The 27,493-nt window shown below is 40.9% G+C and overlaps 2 protein-coding genes across 2 annotated transcripts in view; one reads left to right on the forward strand and one right to left on the reverse strand.

Moving 5' to 3' along the window:
* Window positions 1-13,932, forward strand: part of tmem39a (transmembrane protein 39A) — a 15,271-nt gene extending 1,339 nt beyond the window's left edge. Inside the window, exons 2-9 of the mRNA XM_058773186.1 lie at window positions 1-46; window positions 1,123-1,342; window positions 2,366-2,449; window positions 3,312-3,466; window positions 5,123-5,450; window positions 7,249-7,436; window positions 8,548-8,668; window positions 12,706-13,932. The exon at window positions 1-46 is cut by the window's left edge and continues 111 nt beyond it. Of these exons, the coding sequence (XP_058629169.1) occupies window positions 1-46; window positions 1,123-1,342; window positions 2,366-2,449; window positions 3,312-3,466; window positions 5,123-5,450; window positions 7,249-7,436; window positions 8,548-8,668; window positions 12,706-12,942 (1,379 nt within the window). The 3' untranslated portion in view covers window positions 12,943-13,932. The remainder of the gene's footprint in view (window positions 47-1,122; window positions 1,343-2,365; window positions 2,450-3,311; window positions 3,467-5,122; window positions 5,451-7,248; window positions 7,437-8,547; window positions 8,669-12,705) is intronic.
* LOC131538976 (serine protease 23-like) lies at window positions 13,572-19,130 on the reverse strand. The gene is made up of 3 exons (XM_058773207.1): window positions 18,912-19,130; window positions 17,005-17,672; window positions 13,572-15,386 (listed from the first exon to the last, which is right to left on the reverse strand). Exons 2-3 carry the CDS (start codon window positions 17,662-17,664, stop codon window positions 14,940-14,942), a joined length of 1,107 nt encoding a protein of 368 aa, XP_058629190.1. The 5' UTR covers window positions 17,665-17,672; window positions 18,912-19,130; the 3' UTR covers window positions 13,572-14,939.
* Window positions 19,131-27,493: the final 8,363 nt, after the last annotated feature.

The following is a 27,493-nucleotide window of genomic DNA, read 5'->3' on the forward strand; positions in this document are numbered from 1 at the left end:
CGCTGGTGGGCGGCGGCCTCAGCAATGGGGCGGGGCTCCGGTGCAGGTGAGCTCACCCGAGCAGTGGTCACTCACGCTGTATTACCAAACTCCTCTTTCATTTTATACAGTAACTGAAATACAGAAATACACACACGCATGTGAACGTCTGCTTACGCATCAGTACTGTCAGCAGCTTCACAGAAATCCATAACGCTCATGTTTATAATGCTTAACCGTCCACACTGAGTGCTTCAGAGCTGGACGATGGGATCGTTTATGTACAGAGACGATGTTAATAATGCTAATGACAGTGATGCTCACCATCAGTTTCGTCTGATCGCGCACACATCGGGATGGAGATGCTGTTCGAGTCTGCTGTGAGTTAGATAGATGAACGCTGAGGATTCACAAGGAAACTTTTTGAGCAGTTTTGGAGCTTTTTTTATCCTAATGATTTTTGGCATAATAGAAAAATGGATAATTTTGACCCATACAATGTATTGTTGGCTATTGCTACAAATATATATTCTAGTAGACTCTGCTTTTTGTCCCTCGCGGGCTGTGGAAGAGCTGACATGAGCTGGTGTGATCACTGCTTTGAATATCAGACTGAAATCTGCTTCCTGATGAAACAAGTGTGTGTGAGAGTGTGAGAGTGTGAGAGTGTGAGAGTGCGTGAGTGCGTGCGTGTGTGTGTGAAGGTGGCATCTCAGGACATTGACCCATGTCCCCACTTTTCAAAACGCTTATAAATCACTCAGAATGAGGTTTTTTGGGGAAAGTTGACATGCACAGTCTCCTGTAAGGGGTAGGTTTAGGTGTAGGGTTGGTGTAGGACAATAGCACATACAGTAAGTACAGTATAAAAACCATTACGCCTATGGAATGTCCCCACTTTTCACAAAAATGAACGTGTGTGTGTGTGTGTGTGTGTGTGTGTGTGTGAGCGTGTGTGTCAACTTGACGATCAGTGCAAGTTAATTACTCCAGTATTTGTTATAAAGATAAGGACTAATGTATGTTAGTGATGTGTTCCTGTCATCTTGCAAAATGACTTCCCGAGGTATTTGGATTCCATTTTTGTAGCTTGTCTTGCGGTTCTAAGTAAAAGAATAAAGTGTGTGTGTGTGTGTCTCGCAGGAACAGCGGGGTGGTGGGTCTGTCTCCGCCGCTCACGGCCCTCATCACTCCCGAACCCGTCCGTCATTCCCGTATTCCCGATCTTCCTCTGGACAGTAACCTGCTGTTCGAGGCGCTGCTCTTCCTCTACCTGCTGGTGGCGCTCTTCGTTCAGTACATCAACATTTACAGGACGGTGTGGTGGTCTTCATACAGCCACCCCTCAGCCTCCACCTCACTGGTACACTCGCAGTATTACTATTAATATATTATTATTGATGCACCTCCTTCAGTGGAACACGAAGGGAGATGTTTGTCAGGATGTTCACGCTGCTCTTCTGTAAAGCTGAGACGATCAGGAGCCGCTGAGTAACTCTCATGAATGTGTTTACTGATGTCATGTGATGCTTTGTGTGAGGAACGGACTGAAATGAAGTCTGTATTACATTCCTGCTTTTGTTTGGTTGATTTTGGCCACAGCTGGAGCACAAAACCAGTCATAAAGGTCAATTTTTGGAAATTGAGATTTATGCATCATTTGAAAGCTGAATAATTAATCTTTCCATTGATGTATGGTTTGTTAGGATCGGACAATATTTGTCTGAGATGCAACTATTTGAAAATCTGGAATCTGAGGGTGCAAAAAAATCTAAATATTGAGAAAATCACCTTTAAAGTTGTTCAAATGAAGTTCTTAGCAATGCATATTACTAATCAGAAATGAAGTTTTGATATATTTACGGTAGGAAATGTACAAAATATCTTCATGGAACATGATCTTTACTTAATATCCTAATGATTTTTGGCATAAAAGAGAAATGTATAATTTTGAGCCATACAATGTATTGTTGGCTATTGCTACAAATATAGCTGCTGCTTATGACTGCTTCTGTGCTGCAGGGACACGAGTGAGATTCAGTAGCAGTTGGCATCATTTTACTGTGTTAGACTAAATAGAGTTTCAGTGAATAATGACTAAACAGACACGCATGAATAAACTTTATGATGCTTCTCTGGATCTTGACGGCTGATCACGGCCTGCTGTCTCTCTGTGATTCAGTGCAGCGTGAACATCATGCTGAACGTCTCCTTTAGCGTTCCACTGAAGATAGAAAGTCACGTGGGTTTAGACGACATGAGCGCGAGTAAATGAAGAGAGAAACTGAAGATGTGCTGCCATTTCAAATGTGACAAAATCAAAACTGTGTTTTCTATATGAAGCGGTATGTAATCATAATGTGAAACGGCCTTTTTCTGTGTGAAGAACTTCCACCTGATGGACTATCACCTGGCGGTCTTCATCACTGTGATGCTGGCCAGAAGACTGGTGTGGACCATCATCTCAGAGGTGCGTCTGACTCTGTCCATCAAGTAAAGCTGTTTAAATGATTGCTTGTTAAGCGGTGTTCCCTTTCTGTTGGCAAACATCCATAGTATGGCTCTGTAATTATTTGTGTGTTTGATCATACAGCAGTTATTCATCTCACCTGCACAAAAACACATTCAGCGTTCCTCAAAATCAATGAAAACAGTCAAATGCAAACTCTGCAATAATTAAATGTTAAGTAAGACAAATATCATTTATGTATTTAATCCCATTTTATTAACCGATGTCTTTGCTGCTGACCTTCGATGATCCGATCCAACCATACTAATAATCAAAAATGACACATTTGTCATATTCTTCATGTGATTAGTTTGAGCGGTGTCTCTACTGTACAGACGAGAATCTACATCTCCTTCAGTCTGAGCCGCATTCACTTCACTTTTGCTGTGAAAGGGCTTTTACTTTTGTAAAAATAACTTTTTTATATTAAAAACAAACAAGTAAGCCCTGCCCAGATTTAAAAAGTAACACATTACTTTCCATAAAAAGTAACTAAGTAACATAATTATTTAAATTTTTTGTGGTTAATGCAATATTGTAATGCATTACTTTTAAAAGTAACTTGCTCCAACACTGGTTATAACACCCTCTAACAGCTTTCACACTGTTTGTAGCTCCGAGGGAAAGTTGGTTATGTGTGTGTGTGTGTGTGTGTGTGTGTGCGCGCAGGAGGAAGTTTGAATGAGGGTTTTTGTGGTCTGTTTGTCACATTATGCCAGTGACATTTACATGATCATCACTCACTGTGAGCTGAGAGTACCTCAGGACGAGCGTTTCTCTGTTTCCTCCTAATAAAGGCCCTGTGTGTGTGTGTGTGTTTCAGGCCTCTCTGGCGACGCCGTCGTCTCTGGTGCGGTACGTGGCTCTGATCGCGGTGCGGTTGATCTTGCTGACGCTGTGTGGGTGGGTTCTGTGCTGGACCCTCGTCAACCTCTTCAAGAATTACTCCGTGCTCAACCTGCTCTTCCTGGGATATCCGTGAGTCTCCCGACAGTCTTACAGGGGAATTCCAGTCAAAAAAGTTCCGGTTATTATCGTGCTCTGAATGCCATCAGGCTGAAGCGGCTCTTTGTGTTCGGCTGACTGTCGAGTTTCTCTTTCGTAAAGTGACACACATCATTGGAATAACTCTGTGCTGCAGTCGTGCTGCTGGGCTCTGTGTATTTCTGTGATTCTGAGGGTCCATTTCTGCCATTTTGATCAGTTATTTTCACTACATTTCTTATAAAGTTACCAAGTGTACTCCAATCGTGTTCAGTTCAGTCTTCAGTTCTTGGCATTCAGCATCTTCATGAAGTTCGGCTTAAGCTGTCTATCAGAAAGTGAGCAATGCGTTTTCTTTATGAAACTTTACATGCATGATTGTCTTAACTGGTCAGACTTTCTAAACTCTGAAAATATACTGTGAAAGTTTGAGAACCCCTTGCAGAAAATGTGAATAATTTTAACAAAATAAGAGAGATCATACAAAACGCATGTTATTTTTTATTTAGTGCTATCATCTTACATAAAAGATCCAAAAAATAGCTGAAATTATTAAAATAACCTCCTTCAAAAGTTTTTCTTAAGTTGGATGATCCACGACTGTTTTTTTGTTTTGTGATGGTTGTTCACGAGTCCCTTGTTTGTTCTGAACAGTTAAACTGAGCGCTGTTCTTCAGAAAAATCCTCCATGTCCTGCAGATTCTTCAGTTTTCCAGCATCTTCTGCATATTTGAACCCTTTCCAGCAGTGACTGTATGATTCTGAGATCCATCTTTTCACACTGAGGACAATTGAGGGACTCAAACACAACTATTAAAAAAGGTTCAAACATTCGCTGATGCTCCAGAAGGAAACACGATGCATTAAGAGCCAGAAACGTTTGAACAGAATAAAATTTCCACATTTTTCTTATTTTGTTGAAATATAATTTTTTTTCCATTTAGTACTGGCCTTCGGAAGCAACAGAAGATACTTGCATGTTTCCCAGAAGACAAATCAAGTACAATTTACCTTGATCTTCAAATTCAAAAAGTTTTCACTCCCCGGCTCTTAATGCATCGTGATTCCTCCAACTGTACCCCAATCTGCCTGACAGTCAGTGGTCTGCAACCGCTATCATTAATAATAATAATAATTAAAGTCCTTATCTATTTAAAGTCCAGCCTAGCACGCTGGTACGATTTGTCAGCAAAAGATGAAGAGTTCGACCAATTGGAGTGCTTTTTCGGTTTTGCGTTTAAATAATTTCTGTGTCAATGTCTTTCAGTGTCTCATGATTCAAAGCTTTCTATCTTCTTTTATTCAGCTACAGCGATCGCCGGATGCTTTGGCTCATATTAGGGATTTCCTGGAGTTCCATTAATTCTATTACTTCTGTGACGCATATGTGGTTTTTCAGCACAAAGGCGCCCTCTGGCGTCCAGTATGAATGAAACGCACATTACATGTGTTTATAGCAGTAAATAATGGCCAATCCGTGAAAATAATACTTCTCTCAAAAGATATTTGAAGTAGGCATATAGTCCATGTCACACTGATGGTGCTCAAAAAATATTTCCAAGGTTGGCAGGTCTGCATCTCCTGTCGCTGCTGCTGTATCTCTGTGATGTGTGTTGGGTTTAATCTGCGGTGTCTGTGTGTCTGATTCAGGTTTGGTGTTTACGTGCCGCTCTGCTGCTTCCATCAGGAGGGTCGAGCTCAATCCGCTCCCTCCGACTGCGGTTTCTCCGAGCAGGACGGCTCCGACGGGCCTCTGCCGCAATCCAAAGACTTCCTGACGCTGCTGCGAGAAAACCTGCGCGATCAGTTCTCCAGCCCTAAACACATCCCCACACACAGCTGCCCGCCGTCGCCCGAGCTCATCCGCAGCGAGGTCGAGGAGCTCAAGACCGACTTCAACCGCCGCATCAAAGAAGTGCTCTTCAACTCGCTCTTCAGCGCTTATTACGTGGCCTTCCTGCCGCTGTGCTTCGTCAAGGTGAGCGTCCTCAGGCGGTCAGAGTTCAGTCCAGGGCCGGCGCTAAGCAGCATCACTGAGTCTTTATGCACAATGTAAAATAATTTCTAGAGCTGCAGATTTGCTCTCTGCACGTTCACCAGCGTCTCTTAATATGTTGTGATGAGAACCGCCCACTGAGGCTTAGGGTTGCGGCGATAAATCGATGCAGAATCAATTCCGAGATCTTCCGAATGCGTCGCGATTCTCTCACCTCGGCTCAGAATGCTTTTATGACGCCAGATTAATGTAAACACACCCTTGTGATTACTTTTCCAATCTTATGAATGATTATTTTAGGTTGGAGTGTGTGTAAGGATTTGGAAGCGAGCAGAGTACGTCTGTTTCTGGAGCGTGCAGCGCCACCTGCTGCTCAAAACTAAGCTCAGAATCCACTCCAGAAAGAATCGCCAAGCAACTGCTTCAGGAATCTGTAGTTTACTGTATAACTTATGGCTATAAGACCGGTCTTGCTCATTTTTTTACTGAGGCCTGTCACTGTGAAGCAGTAAATATAGATGTTTATAGGACTCACGCAGATTTAGAGCAATTATATGAATGGTTTGGTTTGCATGGTCTGTGGCAGACTTTGTGTCAGCGCAACAATTTAAAGGTGCAGTGTGTAATATTGACAGCTAGCGGATGAAATGGTTTCTGCAAAAACCCTGCGTCTATTAAACCTTTGAAAAACAGAGAGCAGACAGTTATCGTGTTTGGGTAAGAAACCGCTTCACAAACAGTCTTTTCAACAACACGGTATTATTTCTGTCTTACAGTCATTCATATTATCACAGAAATACAGGGATCAAAGTTTATAGCTCAGATATAACTATTGATGTCTATGATAGCGATCAAAATAGAGCAAATCACCTTCTAAAAGTAACTGGTGCTTCAAATAACGTTCGTGTCGATTGCATTGTTTTGCCACTAGATGAACAAAAGTGACTGTTAAAAAATGTATTTGTCATTGAATCATTCATTCAAGTGATTTGTTCAAATGAGTTGTTTTATGAGTGAGTCATTGAATCATTAATTCAAACCACTTTTTTATCATTTTAATATTAAATATTGGTGTATTTTAATATATATTTTAAAATGTTTGATAATTCGTTCAAATTAATTTAACACTTAAATTAATTTGACTTAAATTAAATAGACTGCAGCATTAATATTTTGTCACACATTATTTTTAGTTCAGAATCATGATCTCTATTTGACACACAAAAATTGTGATTCTCAATTTATCCAGAATCGTGCATCCCTACAATATTTTATTTTTTGCTCTGTTTTACTAACGAAAAAGCCATGTTGTGCATCTCAGCAGCAACACACATCGTGTTTCTTTACTGAATGAATTTGTATTTTGAACCGATCCATTCATAAAAACAGTTTCTTAATTAGTTTCTGAATGAATCAGTCTCTGTGAAAGAATCTGAATAAATGACTCAGCGACTCACTTAAGACAGTGGCTTGCCGCCACCTGCTGGCAATTGTAGTTTCATATTTAAAAGTATCATTCTATTTTTTTCTATCATTTTTTTTTACTTTTTAATATTTAAAACATTAATTTATGCAAATTGTGAGTGCAGTGTAGATGCATGTGCTAAAAATAAGTGCATAGAATCCTGCATGTTTAATTATGCTTCGCTTTGAAAAATACTAATAATCCTCTGTCAGTGAGGCAGAGACTAGTGAGACTGTGAACATGTTAACGGTCAGAGATAGTGACACACACCTGGATCCTGTGTTTTCACGCTCTTCATGTTTTCCGTGTTTCCAGAGCACACAGTACTACGACATGCGCTGGTCGTGCGAGCATCTGATCATGGTGTGGATCAATGCGTTTGTGATGCTGATGAGTCAGCTGCTGCCTCCCAGTTACTGCGACCTGCTGCATCGCTCGGCTGCGCATCTGGGCCGCTGGCAGCGTCTGGAGCCCGGATCCTACAGCAACACGCCGCAGCACATGTGAGTGATCCTGCTTCTGAGTCAGGACGGATGAACCATATCGAAATCTCACCGCACCATGTTATTGCGATATTTAAAAAGAAAAAATAAGACTTGGGGAAAAAAAATGACAATTTTGTACATTTTAAAGTTAAGTTATTCTGTCTAATGCACTTTGAGAGTTCAGAATGAAGAGCTGCAGCCGATGTTCTTAACGAAGAAAACTGAAGTCAGAAAAAAGTCAGTAAACTAAACGCACTGTAAAATAAATGTTCTACAACGCTGTCTGCATGTTTGTCTTTTCCCATCAGCGATGAATGTAAAAAGAAAACTGTTTTCGTGAGTGAGGATCATAATCTCCTGCACTGTAAAATAAATGAAAATGGATATTTCATAGGTATATTATTTTTGCTTTACACTGCAGTAAGGAAATTACAATACTACTTTCCTAATTTCTACACTTGAAAGAGATATGAGTTTGGACTCATTTAAACCGCTCGCTGTCAGTGATTCATGCTGCACTTTAAGCTTTTATTTTGAAGAAAACTCCAGCTTCAGTGAAAACAGGCACAAAAACACGTCTCGCTACAAATCTAGTGAAACGCTGTAATCATCCGCCGCTGAAATAAAGCAGAACTGGTGGCTGTTGAGTTTCCAAACACACACTGAACTCACATCACATGAAATAAAGGAGCTGACTGCATTCATTCAGTGTGAACGAAAGCACTCTGAAACACCGGATCACGAGCTGATCGTCTGAACGAAGTGTCGCTTCGCTTTGAAACACGCAGCAGAAACAGACTTGATGAAGAGATGAAGCATCTTGTGCTTTCGGCTTGAGTTCGTTTGACCGATACTGTGCCAAAGCATAATGACCCAAAACACAACTTTAAAGACCTTTTATGTTAGAATAAGACGTTTAAATATATTTTAAAAACTACACTTTTTGCCCAGAAGACCTATTGTTTCATATCATCATGTGACCACGATAACATCGAGACATATTGCTAATATCGTTACATCCCTAGTGATTCAGCTCTCAACTAACTATGTGGTCGTTTAGACGTGCTTCAAAGTCAAGTTTGTTTGCAGATCCTGATCAGTGTTGTTTCTGTTGTTCTCTTGTGTTTAGCTGGTCAGAAAGCACCATCTGGCCGCAGGGGGTCCTGGTGCGTCACAGCCGCTGTCTCTATAAAGCTGTCGGGCCGTATAATGTGGCCTTGCCCTCCGATGTCTCTCATGCCAGGTTTTATGTGAGTATCTGTCATATTTTTAACTATGATGACATGAATGCAATAGTAAATGAATAATTCACTTCAGAATTAGTGGTCAACCGATATATCGTAAAGGCCGATATATCAACATATATTTGGCATTTTTGAAATATCGGTATCGGCTGATAAGTTTTGCTTTTTGGCTGATGTTTTTGAGGCGGGACTTTTATTTTGACGGCGCTGAGACCGGCAGCGCTTACAATCTCCCTCTTCATTCATATATTAATATTAGAAAGGCAAACATTATAATACCTTCTTGTTTATCGTCAGAATTCAGCAAATACGAAACAAATTTTTGATTGTCTAACAAACATTTAATTTCGCAAACCTGGCAGAGTATGTTTTAAGTGTTTATTTGACATAAAAAAAAAAAATTCAATTCATTTTCAAATAATTTCACATTTTTTAATTCAAATAAATAAAAATTAAACGCATATATATATATATATATATATATATATATATATATATATCGGCCATTGGCCACCCTGCTCTCTAAGATATCGGCATCGCATCGGCTGTCAAAAGAAAACAATATCGGTCGACCACGATCCAGAATGAAAACTCTGCCGTCATTTATCAGGGTCTCCGCCGTTTACTCGCCCTCATATTCATGCCTTTTAGTGTTTGTGGAGCGCAGAAGAATCATTATTTAAAAAATCTTCATGCACAGACTCGTATGTCAAGTCATTAATTGTGGGGTGAGATATTGCTTTAAAAAGCGTTCTTGACTCTATCAGTCAGCGAGCAGTGAATTGCTGCGAGTCTGATGCTTTTGAAGATAAAAATGGTTTGCATGATTTTTCCAAACCTGCTCCGCTGCTGGTTCTACACACTTCACCGGTCATGTTGATTCTGATCCAGATCAACCCATCAGATGACCAGATACTCACAGACATGCTTTCTTTTCCTTAATAAAACAGATCCTTTCCAAATGCAGAATCTTTCTCAAATCTAGAATTCCAGTGTTGTAAAATCAGACCGCTTGTGCTTCTCATTTATTCTGGCGTCTCCACAACGAGCAGTGATGGGATCGCGGGGTTTCACTAAATAGAGCAAAAACGCAATATTTTCTCTATGATTTAAATCACTTAATATTAATTTCTTGTTTGTTGAATTTTGTTGCCCTGACAATTAGTAAACTTTGCCACAGAGCATGCTAAATGCTAACCAATCTGTTCATATAATCGCTGTAAAAGTGTGTGTCCTAGAAATCTGCTCATATAATACCATGAATAAGTCTAGATTTGTGGCTATACAGTAACAATAATCTCATTTTGACAGATGGTGAGATCGGTATTATGCATTTATAGGCTACAGTGATTTACAGATGCATTTTGCTGTTTAAGTGCTAGATTAATAGAAATGATTTTAATGCGCATGAAAACTCAATCTTGATGCGCACACGACACGGTAATAAAAGCTTTCGCGCCCCCTCTCACTGAGGAGCCGAGTCTGTTCTGATGAAGGAGACGAGCGTAATGTGCAGCGGGGAAGCCCTGGGCCCGGTTGCATGAAAGTCCTCAAGTAATTTGACTTTGGAGTATCCCTGAGGCAAGGGATTTCTTAGCTTAAGGGCTTTCATGCAACCGGGCTCTGATATTAGTTGAGTGATCATGTGTTCCCAGGTTTAAAAAAAGGTACACTTCCTTAATGTTCTTAAAGTGCTCTGTTTTCGTGCACTAATTTTGTACTTAATATACTAAAAATGTATTTAGTCACCACTTGTAGTACACTTGAACCCATCTTTCATACACTAGTACAATGCATTTTTTAAAAGCACAGTTGAGTACACTTAGATGATCTTAAGAGCAGACGCTGCAGGCAAAAACATAACAAAAAAGAGATTTGGGGTTTTTCATAGTGTTTTTTCAGACTAGTGGAAAGAAAACATCCAAAAGACACTGTTAAGTGTTTCTCTTATAGCAAAATGAGTTTTCTCCTACACCGAGCCATAAACCTCCACTTCAGCAGCGCTCACACACACCACACTTTACAGTTTTGTTCCTGTCTGTATCCTGAAGGTTTCTACAGAGGGATTTGTTCATGTATAATTTGCTTGATTATATACATCATTTGTGAGCCGTTCTGGTGAAATGAGTCGGAAGTCGCAACGTTCCGTTTTAAGATAATGTGGAAAAACAGTGAAAAATCTTTCCTTTTTTGTATGTAATATATTTATATATAAGATAATTGAGTAAAGGTATTTAAATGACTATTAAAGTTTTGCTAAATTCACTGGAAAGGAACATTGCTATTCTGAACTCCTCTGGTCACTCCTGAGCATTTCCCTATACTCCGGGTATCCCCTGGAACTATCTCTGCTCTCCAAATATGGTGTTAAACGTTGTATAAAACCAATCAAAAAGCTTAGAAATGTACACAAACAGTGACATAAACGCTGATCATTTGTCAATGGAAAGCCCCGCTTCGACTGACCGGCACGTGATTGGTCCAGCCATCCTCCCGTCAGACGAGCAGCGCTCTGTGTAAACAAGCTAGCAGATCTCCTCAGAAAGATAGTTCAATACTGTGTAGTGTAGTATACTGTGTGTAGTTCTGTTTATTAATTTGAGAAATGTCGCTGTCAAAAGAGAACAAAGTCACCAAAGCATTAAACTCTCTCACGCTTTCTCTCTGAGACTGCGTGTGCGCGCGAGGTGACAGTCGAGGATACACAGACACACACACACACACACACACACACACACACACACACACCCTCCCTCTCTCTCTCCAGCAAAAATGTAGCACCTCCGTTCAATCTTTCTGATTTTAGTAAATCTTTGTAAAAGTGCCTTTTTTAAAATATTTATTCAAATAAATACTTTAAAATAATTTGAGCTTCAGCCTGGTTTAATAGCATTTATATATATATACAAATGTCTTTGGTCAAATTAAGCTGTAAAAAATAGATTATCCCTTTAAATGCAATGTATTTTGAAAGATATCAACAAAAAAAAAATGGGCAAAAAACTTTAAAAGCGATTTTCTCAGGTTTTCAATCGGAAAAAGAGGGCAGACCATAATTCAAATGGGTATATCTTTAAAACCATTCAAGGTATGACTTTGACTAGGATATCATTTTAAAGATTATGGTCTCCTCTTTCCATTGATACCAAAATCTTGGTTTTGAAATTTGGGTCGCTGTGACTCATTTTGCTGGATCAGGTCACATTTTATTCCCCCCCAAAATTGTGAAAATATATTGTTTTCTGTCTTTTCTAAGTATTTTCTGAATTATGGAGTGACAAAAATGAGAGACCCAAAATTCAATCTGTAAAAACATTTGTTTCTGTCAAAAAAATAAGCAAGAATTTTGAAACTGACTTCATCCAGGGTTCAGATTTTTGTAGTGTTGCCTCATTTGCATATTTAAACCTAACATTTTAGAAATCTTCTTACAAAATTTTTTTTTTTTTACCTTATTCACCTGCAGTGTCTTGCCTTCAGAAGTACTAAAGAATCATTTTTAGCATCTGTGTCCCTGCAGCACAGAAGCAGTCATAAGCAGCAGGTATATTTGTAGCAATAGCCAACAATACATTGTATGGGTCAAAATTATACATTTCTCTTTTATGCCAAAAATCATTAGGATATTAAGTAAAGATCATGTTCCATGAAGATATTTAGTAAATTTCCTTCCGTAAATATATCAAAACCTCATTTTTGATTAGTATTTGATATGCATTGCTAAGAACTTCATTTAAACAACTTTAAAGGTGATTTTCTCAATATTTAGATTTTTTTGCTCCCTCAGATTCCAGATTTTCAAATAGTTGTATCTCATAACAAACCATACATCAATGGAAAGATGATTTATAAATCTCAATGTCAAAACATGGACACTTATGACTGGTTTTGAGCTCCAGGGTCACACATTAAGTACAAAATTAGTATGTGAAAATAGAGCACTGTAAGTATATTATGTACGTGTACTTTTTTCCCTGGGTTGCTCTGGCCGCTGATCTTCAGAGCTGATGTTGTTGTTGTTGTTGTCGTCTTCTCCCGAGCAGTTCCTGTTCCACAAGCCGCTGCGGATCCTGAACCTGCTGATCGGGATCGAGTCGAGCGTGGTGCTGTATCAGCTGTACTCTCTGCTGCGCTCCGAGCGCTGGAACCACACGCTCTCTCTCGGCCTCATCCTCTTCTGCAACTATTACGTTCTGTTCAAGCTGCTGCGGGACCGCATCGTGCTGGGGAAGGCGTACTCGCACCCGCTCGCCGGCAGCCTGGGCTTCAAGTCTCAGTGAGACGCGGACTTCTGCTGCTTTTGATACGGTCTACTTTCATGCAACCTTTGTATCTATTTAAGAAAATATTTTATTTTGTATACTGTTACACACGATGTTGCGTTTACGACGTGCCGTCGTATCCTTTTGTAGCCCGCGTCTCGTGTGACGTCCAAATTGAACCAAAGATTGAAAGAAAAAGAACCGGAGGAACTAAAGCCGACCAATCACGACGGAGGACTGGACGGTCGGGTTCACTCAGTGCTGTTTGATCATTTCCACTGATACTGTGTTTTACGAGTATTATCTGTTCATAGTATCTCACGTGTCCACTTTTTCAATCACACTTTGTAGAAAAACAGCATCAACAGGATCTATTTTAAAGCTTGAGCCATCAGCATCCTCCTTTCCTTTTCTGTGCCAAATCCCAGGGGGCCGTGGGCGTGGCTAGTGCGCTCTGGGCGGAGCCTGTGGACTGTCAGGCTTGCAGTATTTTACAGAACTGCTTGTTTCAAAGTATCGATGACATCCAGAATAAAAGACAGAAACAGCCCGTTCTTCTCAGATCGGTTGGTGGATGATCATCACGAAAACGGCCAGGAGGTGTCTGGGTCGTATTTCACCCCAAGAGGAAAATAAAACCAAGAAAATTAAACCAGTTAGATTTTATTTATATTATGACGGTATATTTGTTTTTCATATTGCAGTCATGAGAATTTGAGGAGTGCTTAATTTCAAAGTGCCTTAAAAATAAGCTCTGTTTTCTTACGATGTTCAGGTGAAATATGAGCTGGCCATGTTCTCGACAAGCGTTGTGCCTTTATAAAAACAATCAGTTGTGGATCACACATGAATATGTCTAATCTGAGCTGTTCCTATGGTTAATTCTCATTCATGACTGGTGCTTTGATTTTTTGCAAAAGCTTTTAATGTTGTGCATAACAGAGGGCATTAAAATTCTTCAAATGATTAGTGCCATTGAATGAATAAACATCAAAGTGCCGATCAGGAGCTGATATCCACTCATGTCTTTGATTTACAGTGTGTTTGTGTGTGTGGACCTCTGCAGAACTGTCTCTGACCACTAGAGGGAAACACACGCCTGTAAAAGCAGTGTCTCATACAGTAGTTCTCAATTTCCACATAAGCACCTCACACTTCAGTACATTAGAGAAAACAGAAACCGCCTCAGTGCTACGAACAGAACAAGCTGATGTCCGTGCCTTTCTGTCTCCAGTCCTTCACCGGTGACTGTCCTGAGCCGTGAAATCAAAGGCAGCAGACGGAAAATAACAATCAGGCACTCCTAAAACATCTACTATATTATAACCATATATGCTACGATAGAATGGCTGTCGGTGGAGAACCTTACTTAATACTTTTGTATGGAGTCAAATCAATGCTACATATACTTGCAAAAGAATTGGAGTTTTGCAAAGGAAAATTTAAGAAAAAATAAATGTGCTTTTTGTAAAAAAAATAAAGTATTGCGAGGGAAAAAAGTGTTGCAAACCAAAATAAAGAATACAGTTTTTTCCCTTGTGCTTCACGTTTCACTTTCTGGCATTGTTTTGACATGGGGTGGAAAAAAGAAAGTTATCGCACACTCACACTTGACTGAAACGCAAAATAAAAGCAGCTTTGCAAATAAACTAGTAGCTATGGCCATGGGAAATGTTGCAAAATCATTGCTTTTGCTCTGATTGATTATATTTTGCAATTATTTTTGTTTGCAAAACTTTTTTTCTTGCAATATTTCATTTCTTTTGCAATTCTTTATTTTTGTTTGCAAAAAGCGCATATTTTTCTCAATATTTTCGTTTTTTCTTTTGCAAGGGTATGTGGCACTGATTCGACTCCATACTTTTTTGCACAAGGCTAAACAAGTGTTAAAAAACAAAGAATTTAGGAGTTTATTAGTTATTGATGCATATTCTGGACTGTGCAACTTTCCTGCATGAAATCGTAGACAGTATCTTATGTGCTAACGGAGAGAAAGCAAAGCGCTCCGCTGCTACTCAGCCTTCTCTGCAGTCCACGTAGTTTCCCTTGATCCAGTAGCAGATCTGGGCGAATTTCAGTGGCGTGATGCGCACCGCCACGTTGAACTCCTGAGGCGTGCCGCTGAGGTCCACCCACTGGTGTCCGGAGAAGATCCCGATGACCTTGCGCTCCCAGCGCCGGCGTCTGCGGTTCCACATGCGGGCGTAGACCCCGGAGCCGCTGGCCCCCGGCTGGGCGTCACAGTGCTGGTACAGGAGGTCGTAGGTTTCGTCCCCGGCCTCGCAGAAGCGGTACACCAGCTGACCCGGCCGGTCGTTATCGAACCCAGAGAACTGCACCCGCTTGCCGGGGAGCTGCTTGGCCGCGGGGCTGATGCCCAGCTTCATGTGTCTCCGCTTGTGGGCCTTCTTCAGCTCCAGCAGGGCGTAGTCGTAATCCATGCCGATGTCGTTGGCCGAGCCCTTGATGATGATAATAATAATAATTATAATACATATGTGACCCTGCAGTCATAAGCAGCACAGGTATATTTGTAGCAATAGCCAACAATACATTGTATGGGTCAAATTTATCCATTTCTCTTTTATGCCAAAAATCATTAGGATATTAAGTAAAGATCATGTTCCATGAAGATATTTAGTAAGTTTCCTACCGTAAATATATCAAAACGTCATTTTTGATTAGTAATATGCATTGCTAAGAGCTACATTTGAACAACTTTAAAGGCGATTTTCTCAATATTTAGATTTTTTTGCACCCTCAGATTCCAGATTTACAAATAGTTGTATCTCAGACAAATATTGTGCTATCTTAACAAACCATACATCAATGGAAAGCGTATTTCAGATGTATAAATCTCAATTTCAAAAAATTGACCCTTATGACCTCTGGTTTTGTGGTCCATGGTCACATTATAGACGGTTTCATCGGGCGCACGCGCCTGGCCCTCAGTTACCTTCCGGTCTGTGTTTGTTTATCGGTCTGCTAGTGGCGCCGACTACAAACGCAGTTAAAGTTAAGGTGATGAATAGACAGAGTTGGGCTCAGGTTGTTGTGCTGTGAGATGCAATGATTCCCATACATTGATTTATTTGTGTTGGCCCGCCGCAATATCAAAACTGACCGCCTCAAATAGATTTTACAAAAGGCTTTGACTTCGTTGAATAAACATGAGCACTGCACACTTCAAAATCAAAATGCGGCGCGGGTGTTTTTTTGGCATTGTTTTGAATGCGCTGTAACGTTTGTTTATGTTGTTGCTGATAGAAGCGTCTATAATGCACTTTTCTAAAACCCAAAGTGCTACAAACATCAGCAAATAAAAACTAGGGCTGTCGGTTTAACACGTTAACTTAAATAATTAGTTATGAAAAAATAACGCGATTAAAATAATGCAGTTAACACACTGGCCCGCCCCCAAACCTGTACGTCATCTTACAGTTCATTGACTCTTGACAAATATGATGCAGGGCAACAACTCCATAAATGCAGTCATGCCCTAAAATTCAAGATATTGGGGCAAAAAGTGTTCCTGTATGAGTTTTTGTCTCATATTTATATCATATCATAAGCGATATCACAAGAGCAGGGAGAGCAATATCACACCAGTGCAGTTTGTGCTGAATATAACGAGTGCAAATGGGATCTTATACAACAGTTCAGTAAATAAGTAGTTAATATTGTGTTCGATTTTAAACATAATATTGTCTGTTTTTGCTCAGTTTTGTCAGCAAAAATATTACATAAAGCCACAGCAGAATTGTTGTGCGTCTCCGAGCAACACAGCGGTGTTTAGTTTCTGAGTGAATCCTTGTTTTGAACGAATCGTGTGAATCAATGATTCAAAGCCCATTCATAAAGTGAGCCTTTTACTTCATTCTTAAATGAATCAGCCGTTTGAACGAATGGAATGAATGAATGACTCAAAGACATTTACCGCCACCTGCTGGCAGCTTTTAAGAAATATAATTTGCGATTAATTAGATTAAAAATGTTAATCGACTGACAGCCCTAATAAAAACAAATAAAATACAAAATGTAATACAATAAGAGAAAGTATAAATAATAAATAATCATTACAGTGTTAGTGATCCAGCCCTTGGGCACGTGTGTGCGCTTGACGCGGATCCACTGGAACTTCATCTTGCCCGGTCCAGTGCCGTTTCCGCCGGACGTCTCTTTCTGCCGCGGCTTCAGGAAGCCCACTCTCAGCCTCTGGGCTCCCTTGACGTAGTTCTTTCCGTCGTGAACGCAGTGCGCCGCCGTGAGGACGTGCCGGTCCCCCACCAGCGTCCCCGAGCATCCGGTGGACAGCTTGACGGCGGTGGAGAAGGGGTAGTTCATGAGGAAGTCCTGGCCCACGATACTGAAGCGGCCGTCTGGACCGAAGATCTGGCGTCTGTGTCTGGAGCGCCCGGCGGGGGGCGTGTAGAAGGCGTCGGCGTCGAATCCGTAGATGCCCACCGCGGTCTCGGTCAGCTGTCCGCTGGAGTGCAGCGTTTCGTAGGACAGGAACTGGCGCAGGTCCCAGTAGCTGGGAGCAGGGGCCTGCTTGTGGCACTCGGGGCCGCAGGACGAGTTGAGCTCCAGCTGAGCGGGTCGCAGGAAGTGAGGCGCTGGCCGCTCCTCCGTCCGCTGGGGCCAAACCACAGGCACACGCTGCAGGGGCCACTGGGGCCCCGGGGCCGAGGCCGAGGCCGAGGCCGAGCCCAGCAGCAGCAGCAGGGCAAGCAGAGCCATCAGAGAACCTGGACAGAAGCAGAAACGTCTTAATGTTTGGCGGACTGCTTAAAACTCAGGAACGGTCTACCTCTTCAGATTAGCGCCCTCGATTTCTGCCTTTAAGTCTGCTCTAAAGACACACCTATTCTCTCTAGCTTTCAATACCCCTTGATTATTGGTTCAATTGTTGTTTTAAATTTGATAGTCTATTCATTTTATTATTCTGTACAGTCCAAATTCGGTTGTTTTTAAATGTGCTTTACAAATATGTATTGTATGTTGTATTGTGAGACGAGACAAATCAGCTTCGTCCGCACACCAGAGGTCGCATCGCTCATACAGTCAAGTCTCCTTTATTTATACAACGCTTTTAACAATACAGATTGGGTCAAAGCAGCTCTACAGTATTAAATAGGAAAATAGTGTGTCAATAATGCAGAAGGACAACAGTAAACACTCGATTTTTAGTTAAAGGCATTTTATTATTGACTTCAGTGAATGTCATCGTCCAGCTCAGTTCAGTTGAATTAGTATCTGTGCGATCAAGTCCACGATATCGCTGGGAATGAAGTGACCCCACCTAATCAAGCCAGAGGAACCAAACCTCCATCAGTGACAGAAAACCTGGAGAGGAAGCAGGCTCTCTGACCTCTGACCTCTGACCAGACCAAACCAGCCGTTTAATTCCAGGCTGCAGCAAAGTCGGATTGTCACCGCAGCACCTTTAGTAGATGTGTTCTATGCATACATGAAATTCTGCACAATTAATGCGTTTCAGATCTCTGTTACAGAAGTCAACAGCTGCAAAATCAAATATTCTGTGCCAAAGGTCAGAGTCCAAACTCTACATGATCCGTCTCACAGAAGACTAATGTAAAGGCTTTTTAAACATTATTAATCTGCTTCCACAGCCCGTGAGTTACAGAGGTCAGGGATTCGGGGATTTTTCTAATTCACCAGGGACACAATGCATGGAAATATTTCTGAAGGATGAGTGTGAGAAAATACCCCGCTTCCATGACAGCAGTGAAAACAGTTTACTGACTTCACAAACAGTGCAGCTGTATTACAGAAGTGAAATTACCATGGTTACAAAACAGATGTGATTTTATCCCTGTAAAGCAGAATCAGAACAGTTTAAGATCTCAGATCATATATGAATCGCTGTTCATTACGAGTTTGCAGATGTTGAGCTCTACAGCAGCTCAAAAGCGAATAACGACGCTCAGCGCGTCTCGTGCAGAGAAAGGTGAAGTGAATCTCACCTGTTCGCGCGCGCAGGTGAGTCCGGTGTTAAACTCCAGTAAAACTCAGAGCAGATCAGTGTTTCGAGACATGGATCTAGACGAGCAGCGGCTCCAGAAGAACAGAGCTTTCTCTTCTCATCTGAGCTCGCTTCATCTCATCTCCGGTGCTGCTCTGATCGGTTCTCCGTTCCGCGCGCGCGCGTCCGTGCGTGCGTGGGCGCGCCGCGCTGCGATTCATCTCCTCACGTGACCTGAGATAAAAGCGTGTTTGAGTTCTGGGCTATTAGAATAATTCGCCTATAAAGCGTTTGAAGTATTAATGATTCACTTCTTCAGTCGGTGTGTCTTTGATGATGCTTAAGTAAATGTCAATCCACATAAACCTTTGAAAAAACGTGTTATTTATATTTGCATAAAAATATGTACAATTAGATTTGCATAAAAGCCTTTTCAGACCGTGTGAAAGTGTTGCAGATTCATGCCTATTTTAGTTAGTTAGTGTGTTAGCAGAGCATCAGATCCTTCAGGAATGAGTAAGAATAGCCCTCTCTGTGGCTGTTTAATAACTCTCTGCTTTGTTTCCACTGGATGTTCACACAGTTTAGGGATTAATAGAGTATATTTACCTAATAGGGTCGTTATATCCAGCAGTCACACTCTTTATTATGACAAACGTGTGGTTTCACTTTATTCTGATGGTCCCTTTAACACATTCTGTTGACTGTAAGTAACATTGCACCTATCGACTCACCCTCATTAGAAGTGTTAGTAGTGCTAGTGGCAGGGTTAGGGTTAGAATAAGTTGACATGTTCTTGCAAAGTTACTTATAGTCAGTAGAATATCTGCTGGGAGACCAACACAATAAGGAGTTAGCAGATATGAAGCAGACAGTCTACTAATACTCTGAGAGTCAGTTAATATGTAGGTGCAAAGTTACTTATTGTCAACAGAATGCTCAAAAGGGACCATCAAAATAAAGTGTTACCAAAATAGTTCTTGTTTTTTGTTGTTTCTCTGTTTCGTCTACATGCACAATGTGTGGGAGACTGCATCCCATAATGCAATGCACCTGGCTTGACCTTCCGTGTCTAGTGCGATGAGTGAACATTAATAAGTAACAAATAACTACTCTTATTTCCAGATGATTACTGGACAGCAGTCGCTGAGCTAAACGTGCAATGCAGCGAGGTCATGTGAAAACAATGTAGCATACTACTGTTTATCGTTGCATACTCCAGACTGTTCTGTAAGTGCTGTAGTGTGCAGTGCGCCAGTGTTCCCTTCGATCACATGCTCCGCTGCTGGAGGACGCTGACATTAACCGCAGCGCAGTGGTGGGCGAGTCCGTCGTCAGATGAAAGAGTCGTCTGTCTCTCTCAAGACTTCTTGTCTGCTGAGTCCCATCCACAACATTCTGTGACGCTTCTGGAATTCGTATTGATCGCAGAGACACTGGCCCCGGGGTCACTGCAGAACAACATCTGTCATCTTTTTATGCTAATCGTCTTGGTTTGGAGTTTATCAGCTTTAATTAGGGAGACTAACCACATTTTCACCTACAGAACCCAGCCAAATATGTGGGGCCCATGTGGTTTTGACATGGGCTGAAAAGATGGGCCCAAAATGGGATTGTCCAAGGGATCCATAATGGCCCCATGCCAATTGTCCACATGCATTTCGGTAATTTCACTGTCCTGAGTAAGATATTTTACATAAAAGATGTTTACATATAGTCCACAACACAAACAAATAGCTGAAATTATTAGAATAACCCCCGTCAAAAGTTTGTGAACCCTTGGTTGTTAATACTGTGTGTGGTTACCTGAATGATTCACGACTGTTTTTTTGTTTTGTGATGGTTGTTCACGAGTCCCTTGTTTGTTCTGAACAGTTAAACTGAGCGCTGTTCTTCAGAAAAATCCTCCATGTCCTGCAGATTCTTCAGTTTTCCAGCATCTTCTGCATATTTGAACCCTTTCCAGCAGTGACTGTATGATTCTGAGATCCATCTTTTCACACTGAGGACAATTGAGGGACTCAAACACAGCTATTAAAAAAGGTTCAAACATTCGCTGATGCTCCAGAAGGAAACACGATGCATTAAGAGCCGGGGGTGAAAACTTTTGAATTTGAAGATCAAGGTCAATTGTGCTTAATTTGTCTCCCAGAAAACTTTTAAAGGGGGTTATTTTAATCATTTCAGCTACTTGTGGACTATATGTAAACATCTTTTATGTAAAATATCTTACTCAGAACAGTACTAAATAAATAATAACATGCATTTTGTATGATCTCTCTTATTTTGTTAAAATTATTCACATTTTCACAGATTCTGCAAGGGGTTCTCAAACTTTCACATGCCACTGTATGGGTTTTAAGTGGGTTTGTCCACAGGTTCCATGTTGGCTCCATATGTACCCATGTGAGAAGATGCTTGCTGTGACCATAAAGAAATGTTTGAGAGAAAAAACTCTCCTTTTGTGTTCTACAGATAGAAAGCAAGCCGTGCAGGTCTGAAATAACATAAGAGTAAGAAAATGATGAGAAAATGTAAAATTTGGGTGAATTATACCAATTAGTATTACAAAATGCTTTTGCACAGCAGTACTGCTGTTTATTTAAAGCCAAATATTTCATGCATTTTGGTAGATTTTCTCCAAAAACATTCAGAAGTAAATGTGCCAACATCTGGCAGCTCCACTGATCATCACTGATAGAAAGGCGGTGCGATTGTGACGGTGCTGGAGTTAAATCACTCCTCTGGCGTGAAGCTGAAGCGAGGAGGTGAAACATCTGTGTTCGAGATGTGAGAGTCGTGTGGAGTTGATGAGAAAACGGTTAAGACACCTGATGTTTGCCAACAGATCCGCTCCAGAATGATAAACTACCGTGCATAAACAAAATTCCTCTCCTTGTGTGTCTCAAATAAAAGAGCTGTTAATTTAGTTAGAAAAAACAACATCTGGCTTTTGACCGTATAAACATGAGGTCATTAGTAAGGGAACCGTGCATCAGCTGACGAGTTTAGAGCTGGCGATGTAGTTACAGAACCCCAAAACCCTGCGTGATTCCCACGTGAGTCATTCGTGTGTCGGTCCAAACGGAGCGTATGATCGCGTACGCTGGACTGAACACTGAACAACAAGGCCTGTCCAAGTCAAAGCAAAGAGTGTCACTCATTCAGATGTTCTCCAAGCAAATTCCACAGGGATTTGTGTTTCTGCCAACAGCGGCTCTACAGCGTCTCCTGCCAGTCCATCATCATCATCATCATCATCCTCAGCAGAACATGCCATCTACTCTTTCACATTTCTCATCCAGCATTCGATTTTTCATCTGTACTTCATTTTTGTAATTAACAGTCGTAACAGTCCAGGGCTGCGTTTCCCAAAAGCATCATGCTCACAGATTGAGAACTTGTTTGATTTTACAGTATATGGTTAGAAACAAATGTCTCGGTTTCTTTTTTACAACTTTTTCAACTCAGACAGGTTTGGTTGAGTTAAACTCCTCGTGGGGCATTTCCCATTCTCTACGAGGTCGATGAGTAAGTGTGTGATGACTCGAGAGGCTCGTTGAGGGTTTGGGATTTTCTAAAGCAGTTTGGTACGTCAGAGATTTGTGACTTTAGTGTGTGTTTGTGATCTGATGCCCTGCTGTACAGCGTTTGTTAAACTAGTGGAGACTCAGAGCTTTTGAAGTTCTGATGAAAGCAGTAAAGCAAGTTTATGAAATCACAGCTTAGGTTTTATGTTGAGATTGTTGCTCCAGTGTTTTTCTGGTTCGTCCAACAGTGTCACATCCACAATTCTGATTTATGTCTTTATTTCAAGTTCCAACATTAATATCCAGAAAAAAAATTAATGTATTTGTGTCCCTCTCCATAGAACACCATGCAAGGCTTATAGTTGCTAATGCTTTTTCAGCTGTATGTGGATGCACGGGTTATTAGCATGTTATGATGAATTAGAGGCGTTACAGTTTTTTTCAGCTGCTTACACACATTTTCAAAACTTTGCCTCTTTTTTTCAAAACTTTACACACAAATCCAAGAACTGCACACAACGTGCAAAACGCCTCACAGCTTTTGCAAAATGAAGCACTGCATTCAAAATATCACAAACACATCTCAAAAGCAAACATTTGCAAACACCTTTACCATAATATTAATTCCTGTTAGATTTGTGTGTGTTACACAGAGAATTGTGTGTTGTGTTTTGCAAAAAGTGTTTTATGACATTGAAAACTGAGTCAACACCTTTGCCATAATATTACAGTGTTTTTCAGCTGCTTACAGGCTAAATCTTTCCTTGTCACAGTTTCTGAAAGCTGTCACTCAAACAGCAGAACACACACCAAACCTGCAAAACACACACTAATTCTCAGCCTTTGACTCAGTTTTCAATTTCGTTAAAAAATGAAATTGAAAACTTAAAAAATTTCATAAAACACAAGGATACTACCTTTTCTAGTATCTTTGACAGAAAAGGGAGATTTGAGATCGGTCTGTAATTAACTAGATCTTTGGGGTCAAGTTGTGTTTTTTTAATGAGAGGCTTAATAACAGCCAATTTGAAGGTTTTGGGGACATATCCTAATGACAATGATGAATTAATAATAGCCAAAAGAGGATCTATGACTTCTGGAAGCAGCTCTTTTAGTAGTTTAGATGGAATCGGGTCTAACATACATGTTGTTGGTTTAGATGATTTAACAAGTTTATACAATTCTTCCTCTCCACAGTAGAGAATGAGTGGAATTGTTCCTCAGGGGATCTATAGTGCGCTATCTGATGCGATACTGTAGCTGACGGCTGCAGGGATACAATTTTATCTCTGATAGTATCGATCTTGGAAGTGAAGTAGTTCATAAAGTCATTACTGCTATGCTCTTGGGAAATGCCAACACCTGTTGATGCTTGATTTTTCGTTAATTTAGTCACTGTATTGAATAAATACCGAGGGTTATGTTTGTTTTCTTCTAGAAGAGACGAAAAGTAATCAGATCTAGCAGTTTTAATGCTTTTCTGTAGGATAGGGTACTTTCCGCCAAGCTAAACGAAATACCTCTAATTTAGTTTTCCTCCAGCTGCGCTCCATTTTCCGGGCTGCTCTCTTTAGGGCGAGTGTGCTCATTATACCACGGTGTTGGACTCTTATCCTTAATCTGTCTTAAGCGTAAAGGAGCAACCGCATCTAAAGTGCTAGAAAAGAGAGAGTCCATAGTTCCTGTTACATCATCATATTATGATAAATTAGAGGTGTTAACTACTAATCACTAGTACTGGTGCCGCTAGTATTGTGCTGAAACCTCTAGCACTGTGTGTGTGTGTGTGTGTGAGTGTGAGTGTGTGTGTGTGTGTGAGTGAGTGTGTGTGTGTGTGTGTGTGTGAGTGTGTGTGTGTGTGTGTGTGTGTGTGTGAGTGTGTGTGTGTGTGTGTGTGTGTGTGTGTGTGTGTGTGTGTGTGTGTGTGTGTGTTAGGGTTAGGGTTAGGGTTATTGCTGTGGTGTTTGGATCCTCTGATGGATGACTGCATGAAGGGACTGTTTTCCTCGCTGGTCATGAGGACATGAAATTAAATCTCACATAATTAGATCAAAATGCACGACATGGTGTTATTGCTGCTGGATGAGGCTCTGTGTTTCAGGTGAACGCAGCGCGAGCACTGTTTGAACTGGATTGTGAGACGCTTGAGAACAGATGCAGCACCTGAGAAACGTGACTGAGTCGAGCTGAAAGAGAAGCGAGTGTGATCCGGTGCTGGGTGCGGCGGTGATTCATCGGAGATCTGGGCGGAAGCACAAACACAAATCACTGATCGAGCGGTCAACAATAAGCCTGGAGCCCAGTGTTACTCTGAAGACCGCATGGGCTGTAAAATGAAAAGTTATTTTTATTAAGCTGACCTACTTGTGGTTTGAACAGACAGTGTTTCTGACGTTCAGCTTTCTCACGATCCCTGATAATAATGCTGATGATCTTCAGTGACCTGACTCTCTTTTACACTACATTCTTACAGGATCAGAACCACAATACTTCAGACAAACGTCATCAAAACCTGATCATTGACATCTGCAGAAAAAAACTGAGATGTTTGCATGAGCACAATGAAGCTAGATGGATGCGTAATGTGAGTGATTTATCATTTTAAGGGCTCTTAATGTGGAATTAATGCTTGTAATCACTATTTTAGTTGAGTGATGCACGTTTAATGCTCATTTCTGAGCAGATCAGGCTGTCGACTGTCACTGAATTAAATATAGACACAAGTGAGTTTACAGAGAGACGTCCTGCACAGATTCCTTCATCTCTGACGTCACTGCAAATAAAACACGTTCACCTCGTGTTATTCATGTTTCTCTGAGGAATTATTTGAGGTCAGATGCACGCTCAGCATCTGCGGTGGATCTGCAGCGGTTCCCTGCTCTGGGTTTGTTTGGAAGCACACAGCGTTCCCGTGTTCCCGTCGAAGGGAATGTTGGGTGTGGACGGGAGGACGAGATGAGTCAGAGAAATACTGCTGCCTTCCTCAGACATCCAGCAGCGATCCACTGATCGATCGATCAATTGATTGATTGATTGTGCAGATATCTCATGTTTTGTGAGAAGGGACCGAGATGTGATGAACTGGCCGTTCATGTCATGTGTCCATGAAGTTATTTAGTTATTTTGTGCACGGCCTTCATTCAACACACACACACACACACACACACAATATGATCGTTCAGGAGATTCACTGCATGTTTAAACTCGTTCGGTGTGTGTTTGTGGCTTGTGTAGAATTGCGATCTTCACTGTGTAACGAAGATGACAAGCAGCTCTGGAGGTTTTTCCTCTGATGCTTCTGTCCTGGTGTCAGTGTGTTTGTGGTTTGGCAGGAGTTTTTGCGTCTGACCGCTGCACAGATGTGGAAGTGACCGTGACAGAGGGCAGTTACAGCGGCAGGATCTGGATGCCGCTTCCTGTCACGTGACTTCCTGTTCCTGTTCTGCCGGGGTTTTCCTGAGAGCTTCTCACGTTATGCTGAACTCTCACGTCTTTATAAAGCCCAGGTTAAGATAACGTCCCCACCTTAAACTTGCAAAGAGAGAGACAGTGGCGTTTATCAATCATAAAGTCACTCAGTGCTTTCCTCATCAAATATTCAGTTCAGATTCAGTGAGAGAGGGAAACAGGCCTGGAATGTTGTTTTCCCACGTTATTTTGCACTTTCTCATGATGTGTGTGTTCATTTCCACCCCGGCAGATCGTGTGTGAACTGTTTCTTCCTCTGATTGTTTGCGAGCCGAATGTGGAAGTCTGTGGCGTCACAGCGTTTGTGTTTCCATCTCAAACACACGTGTTTCTCCTTCATAGTGTTCACAAGCTTTTGCTTCATCCTCTTCAAATACAGAGCGATGAACGCTGAGCACTTTGGTGGAAGAACTTGTTCCTGAAATAAATATCCTGCACCAAATTATGATTATATATTGAATCATATATCATTGGACATGTTTTTATTATATACTCAATATAATACAAAAATGAGCCTTTAAATGAAAAATAATCTGCGTTAGCGTCTCAGATGAGGTGATGACATTAGATCTGACTCACTATATTACTTTATTAAAATAACTATTAGTTTCATGTGCCATAACACTCAGGAGATCTGATTTATGGATGAACGTTTGCCAAGAGTTCATAAAGTAGGCTGAGTTATTTCTTGGAAACTGTAAGGAATGGGTTTCATGTACGTTCACGCTCACGCCTGTGTCTCTGTCCAGCTCTCGCCGTCTCCTGTCAGTCCTGCTGAATGTATGTGTGTTTACACTGGATCAGAAAGGCATCTACAGCGGCTCCGAGCCATGAATGAGATGCTCTTGTCATCAGCACTCTGTGGATTTGTTTAGTTAACTCTATGGTGTGGTTTCGAGCGGTTCTCATGTATTCACCTTTTTTCTCCTCGAGTTAGTTTCTTCACGGCTTCTACTGATGTTCTTAAATGTCCAGAAAACACGGTTGTGTCCAGCACTGAAGACAGCTGTTAAACCGGCTTCCAGCATTAATGGCTACAATGAGAATAATTTGAAAGAAATGTAATGAATTCATTTATTTAAATCATTGTTCTTTCCACCAAGTGCTAAGCCGCACAGGGTTGTGGGATATCGCCAGTGTTGGGGAGGAACTAGTTACATGTAACTAAATGACGTAATTAAATGCAACTGTAATCAGTTACAGTTACTGAGAAATTAAATTACAGTTACTTATGAAAATGTAATGATTACAAAAGGGATTACACACCCACATACAGATTTAATTGATTGATTTCTTTCATAAATTGCAGTGTTTCAGGAGTTTATTGGACACATATATTTCCAAGCCATTGTTAGATGCCAGTGTTTCCTGTCAAAGATTTGATTTCAAAAACAGTATCATAGCTCTTAAACTATTTCTTGTTATGGTTTTAAATCTGTATATAATGACCTCAAAGTAAGTCTGATTTTGTGGTGGCTGTGCTTTAAAATGAACCTATATTACCTAATATATTAACCTAATATAAAATAATAAATCATTTTAATCTAAATTCAAGTGATAAAGGATTCTGTCAGTCATCAGTGTT

Source organism: Onychostoma macrolepis, chromosome 01 (assembly GCF_012432095.1).
Source record: "Onychostoma macrolepis isolate SWU-2019 chromosome 01, ASM1243209v1, whole genome shotgun sequence".
NCBI lineage: Eukaryota > Metazoa > Chordata > Actinopteri > Cypriniformes > Cyprinidae > Onychostoma > Onychostoma macrolepis.

Excerpts from the sequence above, each read along its gene's own strand:
- LOC131538976 (XM_058773207.1), bottom strand. The coding sequence starts at position 17,664 with ATGGCTCTGCTTGCCCTGCTGCTGCTGCTGGGCTCGGCCTCGGCCTCG. Across the intron at positions 15,387-17,004 it reads AGGGCTGGATCACTAACACT|GGCTCGGCCAACGACATCGG; the intron begins GTAATGATTATT and ends ATCATCATCAAG.